This window comes from Mesoplodon mirus, assembly GCF_964341445.2.
Source record: "Mesoplodon mirus genome assembly, chromosome: 9".
NCBI lineage: Eukaryota > Metazoa > Chordata > Mammalia > Artiodactyla > Ziphiidae > Mesoplodon > Mesoplodon mirus.
Genome location: NC_138985.1, coordinates 17,576,752 through 17,594,160, shown reverse-complemented (window position 1 = coordinate 17,594,160; position 17,409 = coordinate 17,576,752). Strand labels below are relative to the sequence as shown.

General features: G+C 40.6%; 2 protein-coding genes across 4 annotated transcripts in view; one reads left to right on the top strand and one right to left on the bottom strand.

Moving 5' to 3' along the window:
* Positions 1-5,741: 5,741 nt before the first annotated feature.
* TMEM60 (transmembrane protein 60) lies at positions 5,742-9,960 on the bottom strand. 2 transcript variants are annotated; one of them, XM_082632211.1, is made up of 2 exons: positions 9,750-9,960; positions 5,742-6,434 (listed from the first exon to the last, which is right to left on the bottom strand). In XM_082632211.1, exon 2 carries the CDS (start codon positions 6,382-6,384, stop codon positions 5,983-5,985), a length of 402 nt encoding a protein of 133 aa, XP_082488337.1. In that variant the 5' UTR covers positions 6,385-6,434; positions 9,750-9,960; the 3' UTR covers positions 5,742-5,982. The 2 variants fall into 2 exon arrangements, with proteins under 2 accessions (XP_082488337.1, XP_082488338.1); XM_082632212.1 differs by lacking the exon at positions 9,750-9,960 and adding an exon at positions 8,343-9,056.
* Positions 9,961-10,280: 320 nt separating this feature from the next.
* The window catches only part of PHTF2 (putative homeodomain transcription factor 2), a 129,407-nt gene continuing 122,278 nt past the window's right edge, over positions 10,281-17,409 (top strand). For both annotated transcript variants that reach the window (XM_082632408.1, XM_082632407.1), the window contains exon 1: positions 10,281-10,475. The gene's annotated coding sequence lies outside the window, so the exon portion shown is untranslated. The remainder of the gene's footprint in view (positions 10,476-17,409) is intronic.

The following is a 17,409-nucleotide window of genomic DNA, read 5'->3' as shown; positions in this document are numbered from 1 at the left end:
TTTACTGACCTCATCTGTGCCAACTGTCCCCTCACCTCACAGCTGATAGAGATCCAATTATTTCCTCTGCTTCTTGTGTCCTTTCTTCACATCATTAACATTTGTTAAGTGTATGTCAGGCTCTAGCTAAACCATGAGTTAGAAGTTACAAATTTTCTTCATCCCTTTGTGTCCCCAATACCTAATACATAGTACACTTGGTGTTCAATAAATATTTGAAGGAACAAAAGTTGAACCTTAACTTTATTGGGGTGGAAAAACAAATTATGTAGGTTTCTATAATTTAAAACATCCATCTCTGACTTAATTCGTAATGTAATTCTAGAATTGCAACAGAAAAGTGGAGAAAATTAGATCAGTGGGCACTATAAAGAGATGAAGTTTCTATTTTGTACTTACTACAGCGTTATAGTTTAAGAAGCTACCTGTTAGCTATCTAGGCCCATTGGGCAATGTGGAGACAGTAAGTATTATAAAGATAATTATACCTATAAAACTTGTTCAACTTTTTTCCCTTCAACTAGAGATACACTGAAAATTATTACAAATTAAGGATAAATTTTAACTATACCTAAAATGATAAAAATAGCAAATATAATTTTCTTTTAAATTATTATTATTTTTTGGCTGTGTTGGGTTCTTGTTGCTGCACATGGGCTTTCTCTAGTTGCGGCGAGTGGGGGCTACTCTTCGTTGTGGTGCATGGGCTTCTCATTGCGGTGGCTTCTCTTGTTGCAGAGCACAGGCTCTAGGTGCATGGGCTTTGGTAGCTGTGGCTCACGGGCTCAGTAGTTGTGGCTCACAGGCTCTAGAGCATAGGCTCAGTAGTTGTGGCACAAGGGCTTAGTTGCTCCGTGGCATGTGGGATCTTCCCAGATGAGGGCTCGAACCTGTGTCCCCTGCATTGGCAGGTGGATTCTTAACCACTGCACCACCAGGGAAGCCCAGCAAATATAATTTAAGAAGCATCTTAATATCTCATAGTCTGAAGCAGAATTTAACTATTCCTAAGTCATATGTGGCAAGATAAAGTCCGGTTATCTGGTTGTCAGAGAGGCATTCTGATTAAGCTTGTGTTGTTCTCCCTATTGATACTATGAATAAACATTCAAAAATTGAAAATATTGAAGCAAGATGATAACATGCACTAGTTTTGTCTTTATTCTGTTACAGGAGTGGGACAAGGACATACAGGTGGCACATTTTCACAGACAAAGTTCTGTAAAGCCACTTCACTGGGATGATATGCTGAGGGCGTTTGTAGCAGTACAGCTGTGGGTCATTAAAGGGAGATAGTACACTTGTATAATGCTGAGAAATTTCTTCACTAGTCTGTATTTCTCATCTATAAAATAGGGGGTAAAATAGGGGGTAATACCTATTCTGTTAATTGGTGGTGAAAATTAATGACAGCACATGCCAAATGCTTATCTAGCACATTGCTTGGTATATCAAACACTACAAACGTTAGCTTCTGATCCTGGAATTAATGTAGTAAAAAGAATAGTTAGAAGAGCTGTGTGCTGGGTCACCCTAATTTCACATCTTCTTCACATCACTTCTATGTATTCCTGTCTCTAATTTTGGGCAGAGCATAGGCATCTGGCAAGAGGAAAAAGTTGCATCAAGGGGTCAAAGGTGAGGTATGGTGGAGGTAGGACATCAAAAACAAACTTCTTCCTAGTTCACTATTTTGCTCAGGGATGGCAATTGAAAATCATGTCACAGACTGTGGTAGTAAATTTGCTTTATGGTATAGGATTACCAGTATGGTTACAGTATGATTGGCTAACTTTAATACAGGGCAAGCAAAATGAAAGTAAAATATTGAAGTATAGATCCCTCTCAAGCTTTTAATCCAGTGTTGTCTTTATGTAGCATCTGATAACTGGTATCTTCTGTTGATGCTTTCTATTTTTTTTTTTTCTTCAATAGGAAACCTATTTGTGGAAATAGCATTTGGAGTTAAACTTCTCCATTTACCAATGACCATGGGCTAATTTCATTTCATTTACCTGGGCTTTAGTTTTTCTATCATGAGGAGGTTTTTTGTTTTTTTTTCCTGTGTACCTTCTTTATCTAAAGTCATGAATTCTAAGGACACCAATAATACTTTAAGGAAGAGTGATGTTTACTCTGCAAACATGATCAATCAAGGATAAAGGAAACCCCTTTGTTTAATGTAATGCTAAAAGAACTCTGCTAATTTTCCTCTCAATAGAGAGAAATAACTTTTCTTTATGATGCAGGTGCATAGTAATATGCCTGCCCCTATTTGAAAATGGCTCTGTGGTTTCCTCTCCTTTTTTGGCCATCACTTCTGTTCATTAATCAATATCAGTTCCTCTTATTTGCTGCACTGTGAAAAAGCAAAGTAGAAACCAGATGACCAAATACTAAGGTTAATAACTCTTAAAATTACAGTAAGCTGTAGCCCACGGATGGATCTCTGCTCCTTGAAGCTTTATGCAACTATTTTTCTTAATGCTTGGAAGCTCTCCATTGGTGGATTTGTGGTCATGTTTCATGTGGTAATGGATGGTGCCACCACATCTGGTTTCTATGTTCATGAAATGTTGAATAAGTCATGGTTCCTTTGAATATCTATTTCCTACTTTTCATATTTTTAATTGCTATAGAAAGTTATTTTGTTCACATGTTGCTTTTACTCAGAATTTTTTTTTAATAAATTTGTTTATTTTTGGCTGCATTGGGTCTTTGTTGCTGTGTGTGGGCTTTCTCTAGTTGCAGTGAGCGGGGCTCCTCTTTGTTGTGGTGTGCAGGCTCTAGGCATGCAGTCTTCAGTAGTTGTGGCACGTGGGCTCAGTAGTTGTGGCTCGCAGGCTCAGTAGTTGTGGCGCACAGGCTTAGTTGTTCCGTGGCATGTGGGATCTTCCCAGACCAGGGCTTGAACCCGTGTCCCCTGCACTGGCAGGCGGATTCTTAACCACTGCGCCACCAGGGAAGCCCTTACTCAGACTTTTTGATAAGTATTTGCCCAAACCAGTTTAAGTTACTTCTTCTCTGTGTTGACCTGGAAATTAATGACTTAACTAAAACCTTTCAAATTTAAGTTTCTTTCTTAAGGCAGAATGTGTTCTTTTTATAAACACCATCAGTAAACATCTCTATTATAAAGGAGGTATCTTATAGCTAAAACCAAGGGAAAGATATTTTTCTGCAATACTTGTTTATGTATTATTAACATTAGTTTTGCTTTTCCCATCTGTAAGCATAATTTCTTTTATGTCTCTCATTACTTACTGTTCTAAAGTAGGCTGTGATATTGTGATTTATAATAAGAAATATGTATCTAATCTTCATCCCTGTTCCTGGCATAGGAATCAGATACCCTTGGAATTTCCTAAGTGATAAGTGTGATTAAGGTGTCTTGAGTTTATGTTAGTGAGGAGACTCTTGGAAAGCTCCTAGGTAACCTATGGATTTGGGCTGGTTGCCAGGGGAACCAACCTAGCAATTAAAGAGTTGAAACTTTCAGTCCCCCTCTCCCCACCAGGGCTGGAGATTGAGTTCAATCACCAATGGCTAATGATTTAATTTTAATTAATCATGCCTATGTAACAAGTTTCCATAAAATACCAAAGGACAAGGTTCAGAAAGCTTCTAGGTTGGTGAACATGAGGAGACGGGGAAAGAGTGGTGTGCCCAGAGAGCTTGGAAGCTCTGCACCCCTTCCCCATACCTTGCCTTATGAATCTCTTCCATCTGGCTGTTCCTGAGTTAATATCCTCTTACAATAAACTGGTGTTCTAGTAAGTAAAATGTCTCTCTGAGTTATGTGAGCTGCTCTAGCAAATTAATCAAATGCAAGGAGAGGGTCATGGGAACCTCCATTCTAAAGGCAGTAGGTCAGAAGCAAGGTGACAACCTGAATTTGTGCCTGGCATCTGAAGTTGCAGAGGGGGTGGGGGGCACGTGCAGTTTTCTGGGACTGAACCCTTAACTTGTGGTATCTGATGCTATCTCCAGATAGTGTCAGAACTGAGTTAATTCCTTGGTGATGTAGGGAAAAAACATACACATCTGGTGTCCGAATCGGGGAGGCACACATCAATGACTTACTGCTGCTTCAGGTTGTTTATTTAGTGTGGCAGTGTACCAAGTTAAGTAAGAAGAGTTCTACTTCCTGGGACTCTTTCAGATACTATGACAATTGATTGATCCTCACGTGTGAACAAGCTGGTTATTGTGTTGCCTATTACATATAATTCTTACCGAACTTTTCCTTGGAGACCAGTCCCACATTTCCTCTTAGTAACGTCATATAGAATTTCTGCTTTTGCTTGTTTCATGGCCTAGCTCAGGGGTCAGGAAATACTGCCAATAGGCCATATTTAGGCCACTACCTGCTTTTTGTATAGCCTGTAAGGCAAATGTTTTTACAGTTTTAAATCAAAAGAATAATATGTTGTGATATGTGGCAATCATACAAAATTTAAATTTCACTGTCCACAAATAGTTTTATTGGGATATAGCCATAGTCTATGGCTTCTTTCTCACAAGAGCCAAGCAGTTGTGACAGAAACCATATGGCCCACAAAACTTTAAGTATTTACTATATAACCCTTTACAGAAGTATTTTGCTGACTCCTGGCCTAGCTGATTGTTTACATGTGGTGCTGTTCCTTCTTTTCTCTGTGAGAGCTTATACTTAGATGATACTTTCACAAATACAGGTTTTCCTAAACTACAAAACCCTCCTATCTGGTTTCTCACAGAGATTACAGCTTTCTTCTGCTTTGAATGTATTAACAATAGATTCCAGTGACCAAATAGTTTAGATCTCTCAATTGAATTAGGAATACCTGATCAAGTCTTGGAACATTATGTTCCCCATATTAACTATCCTTCTTAATCCTATTTTTACATACCCCAAATACTAATATATACCAATTATAAGACAGGGAAATATTTGTAACTGATCAGTTTTTTATTTATTTACCCTACCTCTGTAGTTTCAAACAAAGAGTTAAGCAGTATTCATTTGTAGTGTTGTGGCTGAAACTTTGTCATATTATCTGTCTTTACAAAGGAGAACTAGATCAAAATGCTATATTTAAGCAATCCTCTCAAGTATTAGCAGCCAGAAACCACTTTTTTGTTAGATATTTTTTAAATGAACAAAATACTATTTTAGATACTCCCAAAGCTAAGTGAGAACATCACCCTGACCCTGCTTTAGGGTTATAAGACACTTAAGACTCTTGGGAATGCTTGTAAGTACTGCCACCTACACTTCACTGGAATTGGTTAAGTACCCTCATAGGGTGATCTATAATTTTTCAAACCAGGACACTTCTAAGAATGAAAGGGGAACTAACTCCCTGAGACCCCAGGACAATAGGCATAAACTGGACTTTCCTGACATAACTGGGATGTATAGTTCCCCTAACGTTAGAAAGAGGCAAGCTTCTGCTCTGTTTTAATATGCTACCTCTAATTTATTTGTTTCAAATAGAAGGCAGAGGTAACAATGAACTTAGCCTAGATAAAAAACTGTCGAACTCTCAGATTCTTTCTGAATGTAAACATGAAGTGGTGCCCCTAATTATTTCAGTAACTGTGTTTTTCCTTCATAATCGAGAAGCACTATTTACTTTGGTAGTAATGGGGCATGATATATTAAACTTCTACCCAAATATGTAGATTAAAGGCTTTATATTTACTTTAAATGTTGATCACATACTTAAAACAGATTATTCAATAGTCAAGTAGAAAAATAAGATCCAAAACAAACTTTATTTATACAGGACAATAAGGGTACTAATAACTCAAATATTGAATAATTAAGTTTTGGGTTGACTAGAAGTCCACGATTCAACAAGACTACTTATGGAAGTAGTATAAAATTACATTTGATATTTTTCTCAGTTCTCTGGCATTCTTCAAGCTTGCAAGGATTCAGAACACTTTAATGATAGCTTGTTGAACAGCAATAAAATGAGATGATGTCCTTAGAAGTCAGTCTCTCACAAAAAAGACGTTATATCCAAGCTCTATCAAAGCCCCAGCCAGTAAGGCCCATAAAGGAATGAAGACATAGGACAGGTTCATGGTAGTAAACTGTTCCAGTTTAGCACACAGTGCAAGGCAGAAGGCTAATTTAAGTAACATTGCAATGAGGTACCAGGCTTTTTTTTTAATATTGTGTGATCCATGTCGAGGGTCAAAGCCAGACTTACATCGCCCAGCCATTTTCACAATCAGCATGACAAGAAGGATAGTATCAAATATCCAGACTGGAATAAATATGAGGAACCAGTTCCAAGGTGCCTTCTCATCCAGTTTCAACACCAACATGATCAAGAAGAGTAATGTGAAAAGCCAGGTGAGTAGTACTCTCTGAGCCAAGGACATTCTCATTTAAACAGTTTAAAGAGGCTGTTGCAGAGTCGAAAAAAGGGAAATATACCCTAAGAGAAGGAAAAAAAGTCAAGATTGTTTTGATACCAGAAAAAAAATTTTCTATTCCTGGTTTACAAAGCTGGCTCTTTCCCACTCACATATTTCGTAATTTTGAAAACATTCTACCAGTCTTACTTTCCTCATCTATAAAACCTGTAGCCATCTTTGACAACATATCCATCACTCCTTATAGCTGTGACAAAATACAATTTTTAGTATATCCACTGGGTATAAGCTCTATTCAAAATGTCCCAAGAACAGTCTGCTCCTTTTCATTGCTGTCACACAAGTCCAGGCACTCATGATCTTTTTCCTGCACCTAAGAGATGTTCTTAACCTTTTTTTGTACACTTGCACACCTATTAATTTTCATTCAATTTCAAGGAATACTAAGAAAAAGCATTCAAAATTAAAGTGAAAAAGGAAGGGGTGGTATCAAGCCAAGAGAGGAGAGTATTAATAAGACGGAAACAGTTAATAAAAAATTAAGAGATTAAGTAGAATTATGATTTTAAAGAGGTCATTGGGTTAAATAATATAGAACACATTGATAACACTGGATTTTCACATAGCTTAATCTATGGGTCTTGCATTTTTTAAATCAAATTTTCTCAAAGGTTTTACAAATACCTGTTTTCTTAGTCTAAAAATTTGTTTTTTAATAATACATATATTTCTGGTTTGTGGTATCGATCATGCTTTTTTATTACTTGCTATCCAATAATCAAAACCACTTTAAATACTTGATATTTTGTGATTTTAGATGCTAAATTATTCAATAATTGGGGCTATTTCTTATAGTCTTATTTTGTCTTACTAATCTATATTTGTTTTGTACTAGTACTGTACGACTGTTACTGGATATGTTCTAATATCTGTGAGGTCTAATACCTATTTACCATTTTCTTTTCCAAAATATTTTCTACTATTTTGACCTTCCACGCTTTTCAATGCTAAAATCACTAATTCTTAAAAACTTGGAACTTTGATAGGAATGCATTCATCTATAATACTTAGGTATAAGCACTTATTTAATCTTCACATATAGGTTTACAGTATGTTCCATACTTACTCAAGTTTTTTTTATCAACCTTGTGACCATTTGGAAAAGGGTAAATAGAATGGGAAATCAGAAGCCAGGCTGCATGAAGTTGGGTGAGGAGTTAACAGAAGATAATGAAATGCAAACAGCTGACAAGATTTTATTCCTTTGAAACATTTGGAGAAAAGATGAAAGGTCAGACATACAATGAGGATGACAAAGGAAGGTTCAAGAAGAAATTTTCAGTAAAGAAGGAATCTAAGTATGATTATAAACAGAGGGAAATACGCCACTGGGCAGTGATAGACTGAGGATGAGAGAGGACACTTGATGGCAACAGGAAAAGATCAGAAGGTAATGGGGATGGTAACAAAAGCATGGGTGATAGGAGTAAAAATTCAGGAAGATAAGAAACAGGGAAAAGGTGAGGATACTGGCTAGATAAATCAAATGCCCTGGACTATCATGTTTTAAGTAATTATATTTTTATTTACTTACTTATTTTTATTTTTTAATTTTTTTGCGGTACGCGGGCCTCTCACTGCTGTGGCCTCTCCCGTTGCGGAGCACAGGCTCCGGACGCGCAGGCTTGGCGGCCATGGCTCACGGGCCCAGCCGCTCCGCGGCATGTGGGATCTTCCCGGACCGGGGCACGAACCTGTGTCCCCTGCATCGGCAGGCGGACTCTCAACCACTGCGTCACCGGGGAAGCCCCTAAGTAATTATATTTTAGAACTAACTTTGCTACATCTCTACTACTTCAAACAGTGGGTGACTGTCATGGTGCAAGAGTATAGATCTGTTTTATTTCAATAGTGACCTGTGAGTCTCCTAGCTCCCTTCTTTCCTTTGTACCCATCTGCCTGTACTCAACTTGTTTACTTGGCTGGCAGATACTTCATACTGCGGTATGAAAAACAGATGCTTTTGCTCCCAGGAAGGCATTTTCCGTGCTGGTCTCCTTTCCTGGCCAGAGGCTGTCATTGTGGAATGTGGGACTAACTTTGGAAGAAGAAGTGGAGAGGTACGTACTGATTAGTAACTACAGATGGGCTTCACACTGTAAACTGAATTTGCTCAATTCCCATTTCCAATCGATCTGGCCATTTGTATGGACTTTTAAAAGGTTTACGATAACACAGCTGCTTAAACGTAACTTTTCCATCAGCCAGCCACTGGATGAGTCAAGCTTCATTTTTTCTCGTAAAGAACTGAGTAGCAACTGGTCATAGGAAGGGAGCTGCATTCAACACAGGTACTTGAAGACTGGAGGTGAAAATGCTGCAAAGAACACAGTCTTGTGGCTACAAGTTCTATTATGTGGGATGCAACAAAGTTTTGTATGCACTTTTAATAAAATGCCCTCGATTGGGAAGCACTCTGTTGATATTTAAATGACACTTGAAGGATTATGGATGCTGGGGTTCAGTGATGACCTACAACTCCGATTTCATTATTAATAAATCTCCGTTAACTTATTATATTTGTTTCCTACTACTACTCTTCTTTCTTCTTAAAGAAGGGCGGTGGGGGAGCAGGGTGGAGGGAGCTGCATACTCCAAAACAAAAATTTGTTCAACTAAAGTATTGCTCATTTGAAGTGGTTATTTCTTGCACCTGCAAAACAGTTAAGTATATGCTTCCTTATCCATTGTTAAAACCTGCGCTTCCCCTAAATGGCAATCTAAAGGCCCCTGCCCACAGTTCAGCGTCTCGGTACCAGGTGTGTGGACTGCATCATTTGTCCATGGTCTTTGCCACACCATCTCCCATTTCCCTTCTCTCCCGAAGACAGTTTTGTTTAATGGGCCCCCAATACAGAACTATTCTAAACAATGAGTCACTTTCTAAAGGTTCCTGCTGCAACAGCCTTGGCCAACCTGACCGTCCTTCAAAGGAACAGCGTTCTGCTTACACTTACCTGATTTTCGGGCCTACTTGTCTCAGAACTTCAGGACGTTCCTAAACTATCCTTGCCCTTCGTCTTCGAATGCCGACGGTCCGCCAGCGGTGCCCTATTCGGACTCCCCCCATTCTGCACTGTGGGACCAGTACATTCTGGAGTTGAACGCAGTTCTTGTACGATATGATCCACAATGCAAACAGAATCCTGGTGCCAAGAGGTGTATGTGCGTTTGGGACCGGGAGTGTGAGGGGGTGAGGGGATGAGGGGCGGCGACACGGCCCACGGAAGCATCGGGAGGCCAGGGCACCGGGGTGTGGGGGCGCGGGGGGCGAGAGCACTTCGGAGGATGCCGGCTCGTTGGAGCCCCGGACTCACCTGGCAGCGCCGCTGGCTGGAGAGCGCAGAGGGGCGCGAAGATTAGGAAACTCGCCAGTTTGGATCCTTGGCCTTTTCCACCACGCTTTTTCCCCCATTAAATCCAGAACCCGTCACATGATAATCAAGAAAAAGATCTCAGTTCCGCCTCTCCAAACAGCCACAGTGGAACCTCTCTCAGGTCTACCTCGGGGCCGCGCCCACATCCGGGGCAGGGTCTCACCGCCCTGGGCCTACCCTATAGGTAGAGAGAACGCCAATCTAGGTTGAGAGGCCCCCTTCCCTGCGGTAATTGGGCCATTTGGCCGCCAGTGCCAACCAACCGACTTTTCCGTGCGATCGGGTTTGTCAAAAAGGCGGCAATAAAAGCAGCCAGTAGGCCCGCCTCTCTACTGCTACGGGCTAGGAGGAAAGTCAGTCTAAGCATAGCCGGGAGAATCCGCGGTCCCATTGGGCCCACAGATGCCAATCAGACTTGCCAGCGCTGGGCCCCGCCTCCACGGGGCGCCCCGCCCCTCCCCTCGGTCTCCCAGTCAGCGCGCGGAGACTGCAGGCTCCGGCGCAAAATCCTGCGGGAGAGGGGGTGGGGCGACGGCTCTGGAGGCAGCGCGCCCGCGGGTTGCTTCGTTGTGGCTCGTCAGGCTCCCGTGGCGGTGGCGGCGTTTGCCTCGGTGTCTCCCGCGCGCACTCCAGCCGCCTCCTAGCGGCGCGGCGCCCTTTCCTACGGTAAGAGCCGGCATCACCTCCGCGCTGAGGCGGGCCGCGTGGAGGTCGTTGGGTTCTGACAGAAGCGGAGGATGAAGCTGGACGAGGGAGGGGAAGAGCGGTGGGTGGTATGGAGGTGGTGGGTGTGGGGGCAACGCGTCGTCCTCCCCGCCCGTGACTTCCTCGGCAGCCGCCGGCACCTGCGCTCCGGGATACTATCATTTGGCCGGTGGCGGAGGCTCAGCCTCCCTCCTCCCGAACCCGCGCTGTCCTCGAGCCTTGATGGTGATGGGCCGAAGCCCAGCGCCGCCTCCCGCCCCTCCGCCCCCTCCCAAGGCCCCTCTCTTTCGCTTCCTTCCCCTGGCGCTATGTTTGGGGCGCGTCGGGTCCTGGAGGGAGTGCGGGGTCATCGGGTGGCCGAGCCGGGGTCGGCAGGGAGCGGCCAGCTAGCAGCCGGAGGAGCGGGCTCGGGAGGAGGGGGCGACTCTGCGCGCGCTGGACGCCGACTGGAGGGGGTCGCTGCCCTGCTCCCACTGAGCGGGCAACAGTTTAGTTTTCTGATTCCAGCACTGACTGCGGAGCTGGCGCTGAAATCCTTGGCATGGGCCTTAAAGGGATATTTCTTGTCTGGAAACAATGCCGCGGTCCATCAGCGTGCTTCACCTTTTCTTATTTTTATCTGCCTGATGTTGACAGCCAGTGTTCTGGTATTGTTCCTTCGAGTCATGGCTTTCTAACGCAACACCTCCTTGTAGAACTTCAGAGATTATTCTGTCACTAATCTGTCACCCTATTAATTTTTGGCCCGGCCAAAAAAAAAAAAAGGGGGCCCTGCTTTGTAACAACATATACTGTCTAGGGAAGTACAGAATCTGGAACAATTTATTAATCTCTGTATCTACGTACCAAGTAATTTTAAAATTCGTGGTGAATGTGTTAGGTATTTTGTTATTCACACTTGCTCACCACGTTAATGGTATATTCTGCTTACTTTGAGATTAGTTGTTATTTATGGTACTTTGATTTTATAGCTTTTGGTTAGCTTTAGCCAACTAAGCATTTGAAGATTTTTCTTTTTTTTTCCCCTTTGAGACTGTGGTTATAGCCTTAGTGTTTGCTCTTGTTTCTAGGGATTATGTATTTTTAAAAACTTTTTTCTCCAAAACTGGGCTTTTTCATAGATTTTTAAAATTTTAAGGGGGAATTCTGATCATTTGGAAACTAAGCACTTTCGCCTAAAGAGCCATAACGTAGCATAACAGTATAAAATCCTAACTTTTTGGAGTAAGGGTTGATAAGTTTAAGAGAAGGAAACGGGTATCCTCTGTCAGGTGTAGTGGCTTAGCCTCTAGATTCCAGACCAATATGGAGGTGTGGGGAATATGAGCCATGCCTGAGACCAGACACAGGTGGTTCCAGGAGCGTTTTCTTGCAGGGGAAATAGCCTGCCTCCCACACAGATTAGTTGTCTTCCTGCATCAGGTAGTGTTAAGTTAGGTGGTAGTCAAGTAGGAAGTGTCTGTGTTCCAATTTTCAAACTTGCTGGTAGGGCTTGAAAATGTGGTGAGCAAATAAAACACAGTATACAATGGGGGCACTCTTGCATAGTCAAGCCTCCAAGAATAAACTTTTTTTGAGTCCAAACTGGCACTGGACAGTTGGCCCTAAAAGTCAAGTAAGCGACCTGAGCAATTTTTAAACCATGAACCTTTTTGGCTAGTCCATTTCATTCAAAATTGCAAGGACTTTTTTTTTTTAAGTTTTTATTGGAGTATAGTTGATTTACAGTGTTGTGTTAGTTTCAGGTGTACAGGGCAGTGAATCAGTTATACATATATCCACTCTTTTTTAGATTCTTTTCCCATATAGGCCATTACAGAGTATTGAGTAGAGTTCCCTGTGGTACATAATAGGTCCTTATTAGCTATCTATTTTATATATAGTCGTGTGTATATGTCAATCCCAGTCTTCCAATATACACCCCCCTGGTAACCATAAGTTTGTTTTCTACGTCTGTAACTCTATTTCTCTTTTGTAGATAAGTTCATTTGTACCCTTTTTTAAGATTCCGCATATAAGCAATATCATGTGATATTTGTCTTTCTCTGTCTGACTTAACTTCACTAAGTACGATAATCTCTAGGTCCATCCATGTTGCTGCAAATGGCATTATTTCATTCTTTATTATGGCTGAGTAATATCAAAATTATAAGGAATTTGTATTGAAAAAGGCTACACTAGACTGAGCCGAAGAAAATTTAGGGTAGCATGTAAGAAAAGATGAGGATTGTCTATGTTACCTCATTTAATCCTTTTAATCCTAGGAGGTAGCTACTGTAATTACTGTCCTCGCATGAGTTAATGTAGGTTAACTCAGGTGTTCAAGATTTCTCAGCTAATAAGTTGGTGGAGGTGGAATTCACATCTAATCAATCTGATTACAAAGCCTATATTCCAAGCTGTTGTGCTTCCCATCACAGTAAAAATGGCTTCGTAGAGATTTGGTTGAAGGAGACTAATCAATGGAAAATAGTGCTGTAAAACCATAAACTGAATATTCAGTAACACTTTGAGATCACTGTATAATAGGCACTGTTGAGTGTTGCTGGGATGTAAGGATGGAGTCACCTTCCCTGTCTTTGAGGAACATCGCTTTAGTGGGAGAGAGAGATATTTGAACGAATAATGGTAACACAGTGCAGTATATACTATAAGAGAGTGCCGTAGAGTGTGTGGTTTCATGGAAACAGAATTCAGTTAAAGTTCAGACAGACCAGCGTTTGAATTCCTGTTTTGCTTTGTGACCTTGAACATGATACCAAACCTTTTTCATCTTTAGTTTCCTTATCTGTTAAGTGGAGAGAATAGTGCTTCAAAGGGGAGTATTAGTATTAAACAAAATATGTAAAGTATTGTCACATTGGTAAGCCCTGAATAAAGAAGAAGGAACAGATAAGTTGAACGGAGTTGAGAAGGGGTTGGAGGTTTAGCAGGGAGCTATCTCTGGAACCTAAAAATGTGACTGATAATTTTGATTAGTGGGGAGGGAAGGCATCAAACACTGAACACACAGAACTGGAGGCAGGAGAACCGGAATATGGATTGTTGAGGGAGTGGCAAGTAATTGTGGCTCTGTACAGAAAGTAGTTTTGAAGGCCAAATTGAAATGATAATTGTGTGGAAATGTGGCTGGGCAATTTTAGTGGTTATGAATTGCATACTTAGATACTGAAATTATAGGAATATCTCAAGAGTTTGTGCATTGTTACATTTTTATTTAATATTTACCTTTGAATACTTATTTTCCCTACTGTCAGTTAAAATTTCATTTCCAAACATGTTCAGGCAAGCAACTATTTCATTATTTCATTGGGATACTTCATTCTAAGCTGTAAAAGAAGACTAAGGCAATTGCACCAAATTTGTGAGATGTGTTTTGGGATTATTTAAAAAAGATGAAGAATCTTGGGAATTCCCTGGAGGTCCAATGGTTAGGACTCCGTGCTTCCACTGCAGGGGCCCTGGGTTCAATCCCTAGTTGAGAACTAAGATCTGCAGGACGCATGGCTCGGCCAAAAAAATAAAGATAAAATAAAGTAAGGTAAAGTAAAGAAGAGTCTTAAGTGATTGATTGCCTTCCCTTAACCCCCCCCTTACCTACTCTGTTGCCATATAGAGTCCATATTGCAAACTACCCTTTGCATATGTATACCCTTTGACTGTCTTTTCTGAACTGAAACTTGAGATGTGACTGTTGGACAGAATATTTTAAATTGGGACTCTCCTTGAAAAATCTGAAAAAAAGTCCCATGGTTATGTCTTCCCCTCAGGTTAGCACAGAACCGTAAATACTCACATTGGATTTATTTATTTTTAACATCTTTATTGGAGTATAATTGCTTTACAATGTTGTGTTAGTTTCTGCTGTATAACAAAGTGAATCAGCTATACGTATACATATATCCCCATATCTCCTCCCTCTTGCGTCTCCCTCCCACCCTCCCTATCCCACCCCTCTAGGTGGTCACAAAGCTCTGAGCTGATCTCCCTGTGCTATGCAGCTGCTTCCCACTAGCTATCTATTTTACATTTGGTAGTGTATATATGTCAGTGCTACTCTCTGACTTTGCTCCAGCTTACCCTTCCCCCTCCCCATGTCCTCAAGTCCATTCTCTACGTCTGCGTCTTTATTCCTGTCCTGCCCTTAGGTCCATCAGAACCATTTTTTTTTAGATTCCATATATATCACATTGGATTTATAAATGTGGATCACTTTATAACCAGAATCATATGACTAAGTTGAAAATATTAAATGACATTTAGGAAAGCTGCATTTTTAGTCCAACTTGTTAGCTTCCTGTAAATTGCTAAAATGACAGAAAATAATAGAGGTGAGTTTTCAGATGAGAAAAAAAAATTGCTTCCTAGAACAGGTAATTTTAGAGGACTAGGAAAGAAAATATGCTGGACTTCATTTTGAACAGGAACTGAAGCAGGAAATGGCCGTGGCTGAACCACAACCTGATAATAATCGTAACATGATTAAATTTGACATTTAATGAGAGGAAGTAAAGGCAAAAAAGTGTACTGTATGCAGCTTTCCAGTTTCAGAAACAGTAGGGGAAGGGACTATTAAAAGTGTATCTACAGAAAGTTTGAAGACATGTAGTAGGCACACATGTTTGTTGCATGAATGAAAGCACCTTAGTCATACATTCAGTAAAAGGTCTCTTACAGGTAACAAAAAGCTTATGAAAGTTATGTGGCACAAGTTTTGGTGCTCAACAGACCTAGGTTCAAGTTTCAATTCTACAGTCCACCAGTTTTCTAACTTTGGGCTCATTACGTAATCTTTTCTTTTTTAAAAAAAATTTATTTATTATTTTTGGCGACGTTGGGTCTTCGTTGCTGCGCGCGGGGCTACTCTTTGTTGTGGTGCATGGGCTTCTCATTGTGGTGGCTTTTCTTGTTGAGGAGCATGGGCTCTAGGCGCGTGGGCTTCAGTATTTGTGGCACGCAGGCTTCAGTAGGTCTGGCTCTTGGGCTCTAGAGGGCAAGCTCAGTAGTTGTGGCTCGCGGGCTCTATCGCGCAGGCTCAGTAGGTTTGGCGCACAGGCTTAGTTGCTCCGCGGCATGTGGGATCTTCCCGGACCAGGGCTCGAACCCGTGTCCCCTGCATTGACAGGCGGATTCTTCACCATTGCACCACCAGGGAGTCCCCTCATTATGTAATCTTTTTGATGTTCAGTTTTATCTAATCATAAAATGGGGATACCTACTTTGCAAGATTTTGAAAACTAAATGAGCTAATATATGTGAAGCACTTGATTCATTGCCTGGCTTATAAGACTTGCTCAAAAAAAAAAAAAGGTTGCTGCAATTGTTCAACTAAGTTGAGCAGGTATACTTTTTAAAAGAATGCAATTCTCAAATAGAGTAAGGAAAGGCAGAAAATGGCAAACAAAGAAAACCTTGAAAGGAGGCAATGGATGTTATATAGGTAACAGGCAGTGTTGAATAAAGAATTGAATCATTGCAGCCACATACAACAAAAAAAGGGAAAAGATAGGGAGAGAGCTTCACATTCTCAAATTTTTTTCTGAAGAAAGGAGGTCAGACTGATTAAACCAAATAGAGCAAACAAATAGGGTTTTGCTGTTCTAAATGACAGTAAAAAGATCACTGAAATTGGGTCTCTTGTACTGTCAATTAAGTATATAGGGAAAGGGACTTATCTTCTCAACTCTTTTAACTACCTTCTTACTCCTCAAGTTTTTTTAACAGAGAAAAGCCATTGTGCAGTTAATTGTAGAGAAGGCTTTAATTGCAAGTAATCCTGGTAGATAGAGCAGCTTAATTTACACAGATTCCCTAAATGTTGATTCTATGTATTATCACATTGCCTACTGACCTACCTTTTGGTCACTGAATGTCTAAATGTACCGTATGTTGAAAAATTAAACATACCTTCTTGTTCTCCTCTTGTATTCCCTGTTCTAATGAATGGTTCTTCTGATGTTCAAGCCAAGAATCATGGAACATCCTTACTCTTTTACTCCCCATACCTTTCATGTCCAATCCATCACTGCATCTGGTTATTCTCTCTAGTAATTATCTATCTTTCAATCATGCCCTATCCCAACACCTACCCCAAGTTAAAATACAAAACTCTCATTGCCCACAACTAGAGAAAGCCCACGTGCAGCAGCGAAGACCCACCCAGCCAAAGAAAAACAAAATAAATAAATAAATAAATTTAAAAAATGCTCATTGCCACTGACTTATTTCATGCCCTCATCATTTCATTATTGTCACTAGTCTCTTTACTTTTTTTTTCCGGCTGCGCGGCATATGGGATCTTAGTTCTCCCACCAGGGATGGAATGTGGGCCCCCCTGCCATGGAAGCATAGAGTCTTAACCACTGGACCTCCAGGGAAGTCCCAGGTCTCTTTACTTTTAATTTAGCCTCGTACTAACCAGTTCTCTACATAGCTTCCTTCCAGAATGATTTTGTTGAAATACTAACATAACCATATCAAACTTATATATCCATAGTGCCTGCACATGATAGTTAATAAATACTTGATCTCTCCATGTATCTTAAACTTAAGACAATATTAAATGACTTGCATACTTATGCCTGGAGTTTTCTTTATGGGAAAGATTTTAACTAGAAATTCAATTTCTTTAATAGACAAAGGGCTTTTTATTTATTTCTTTTTGAGTGAGCATCCATTATCATTTGTATCTTTCAAGGAATTTGTCAATTTAATCTAAGTTGTTAAATTCATGGACATAAAATTGTTCATAATATTCCTTTATTATCTTTTTAATAACTAAGATTTGTAGCAATGTCCCCTTTCTCATTCCTGACTGTAAATTTGTGTGTTTTCTCATTTTTTTTCCTGTTCAGTCTGACTAGAAGTTTGTCTGTTTTATTGATATTCTCAAAGA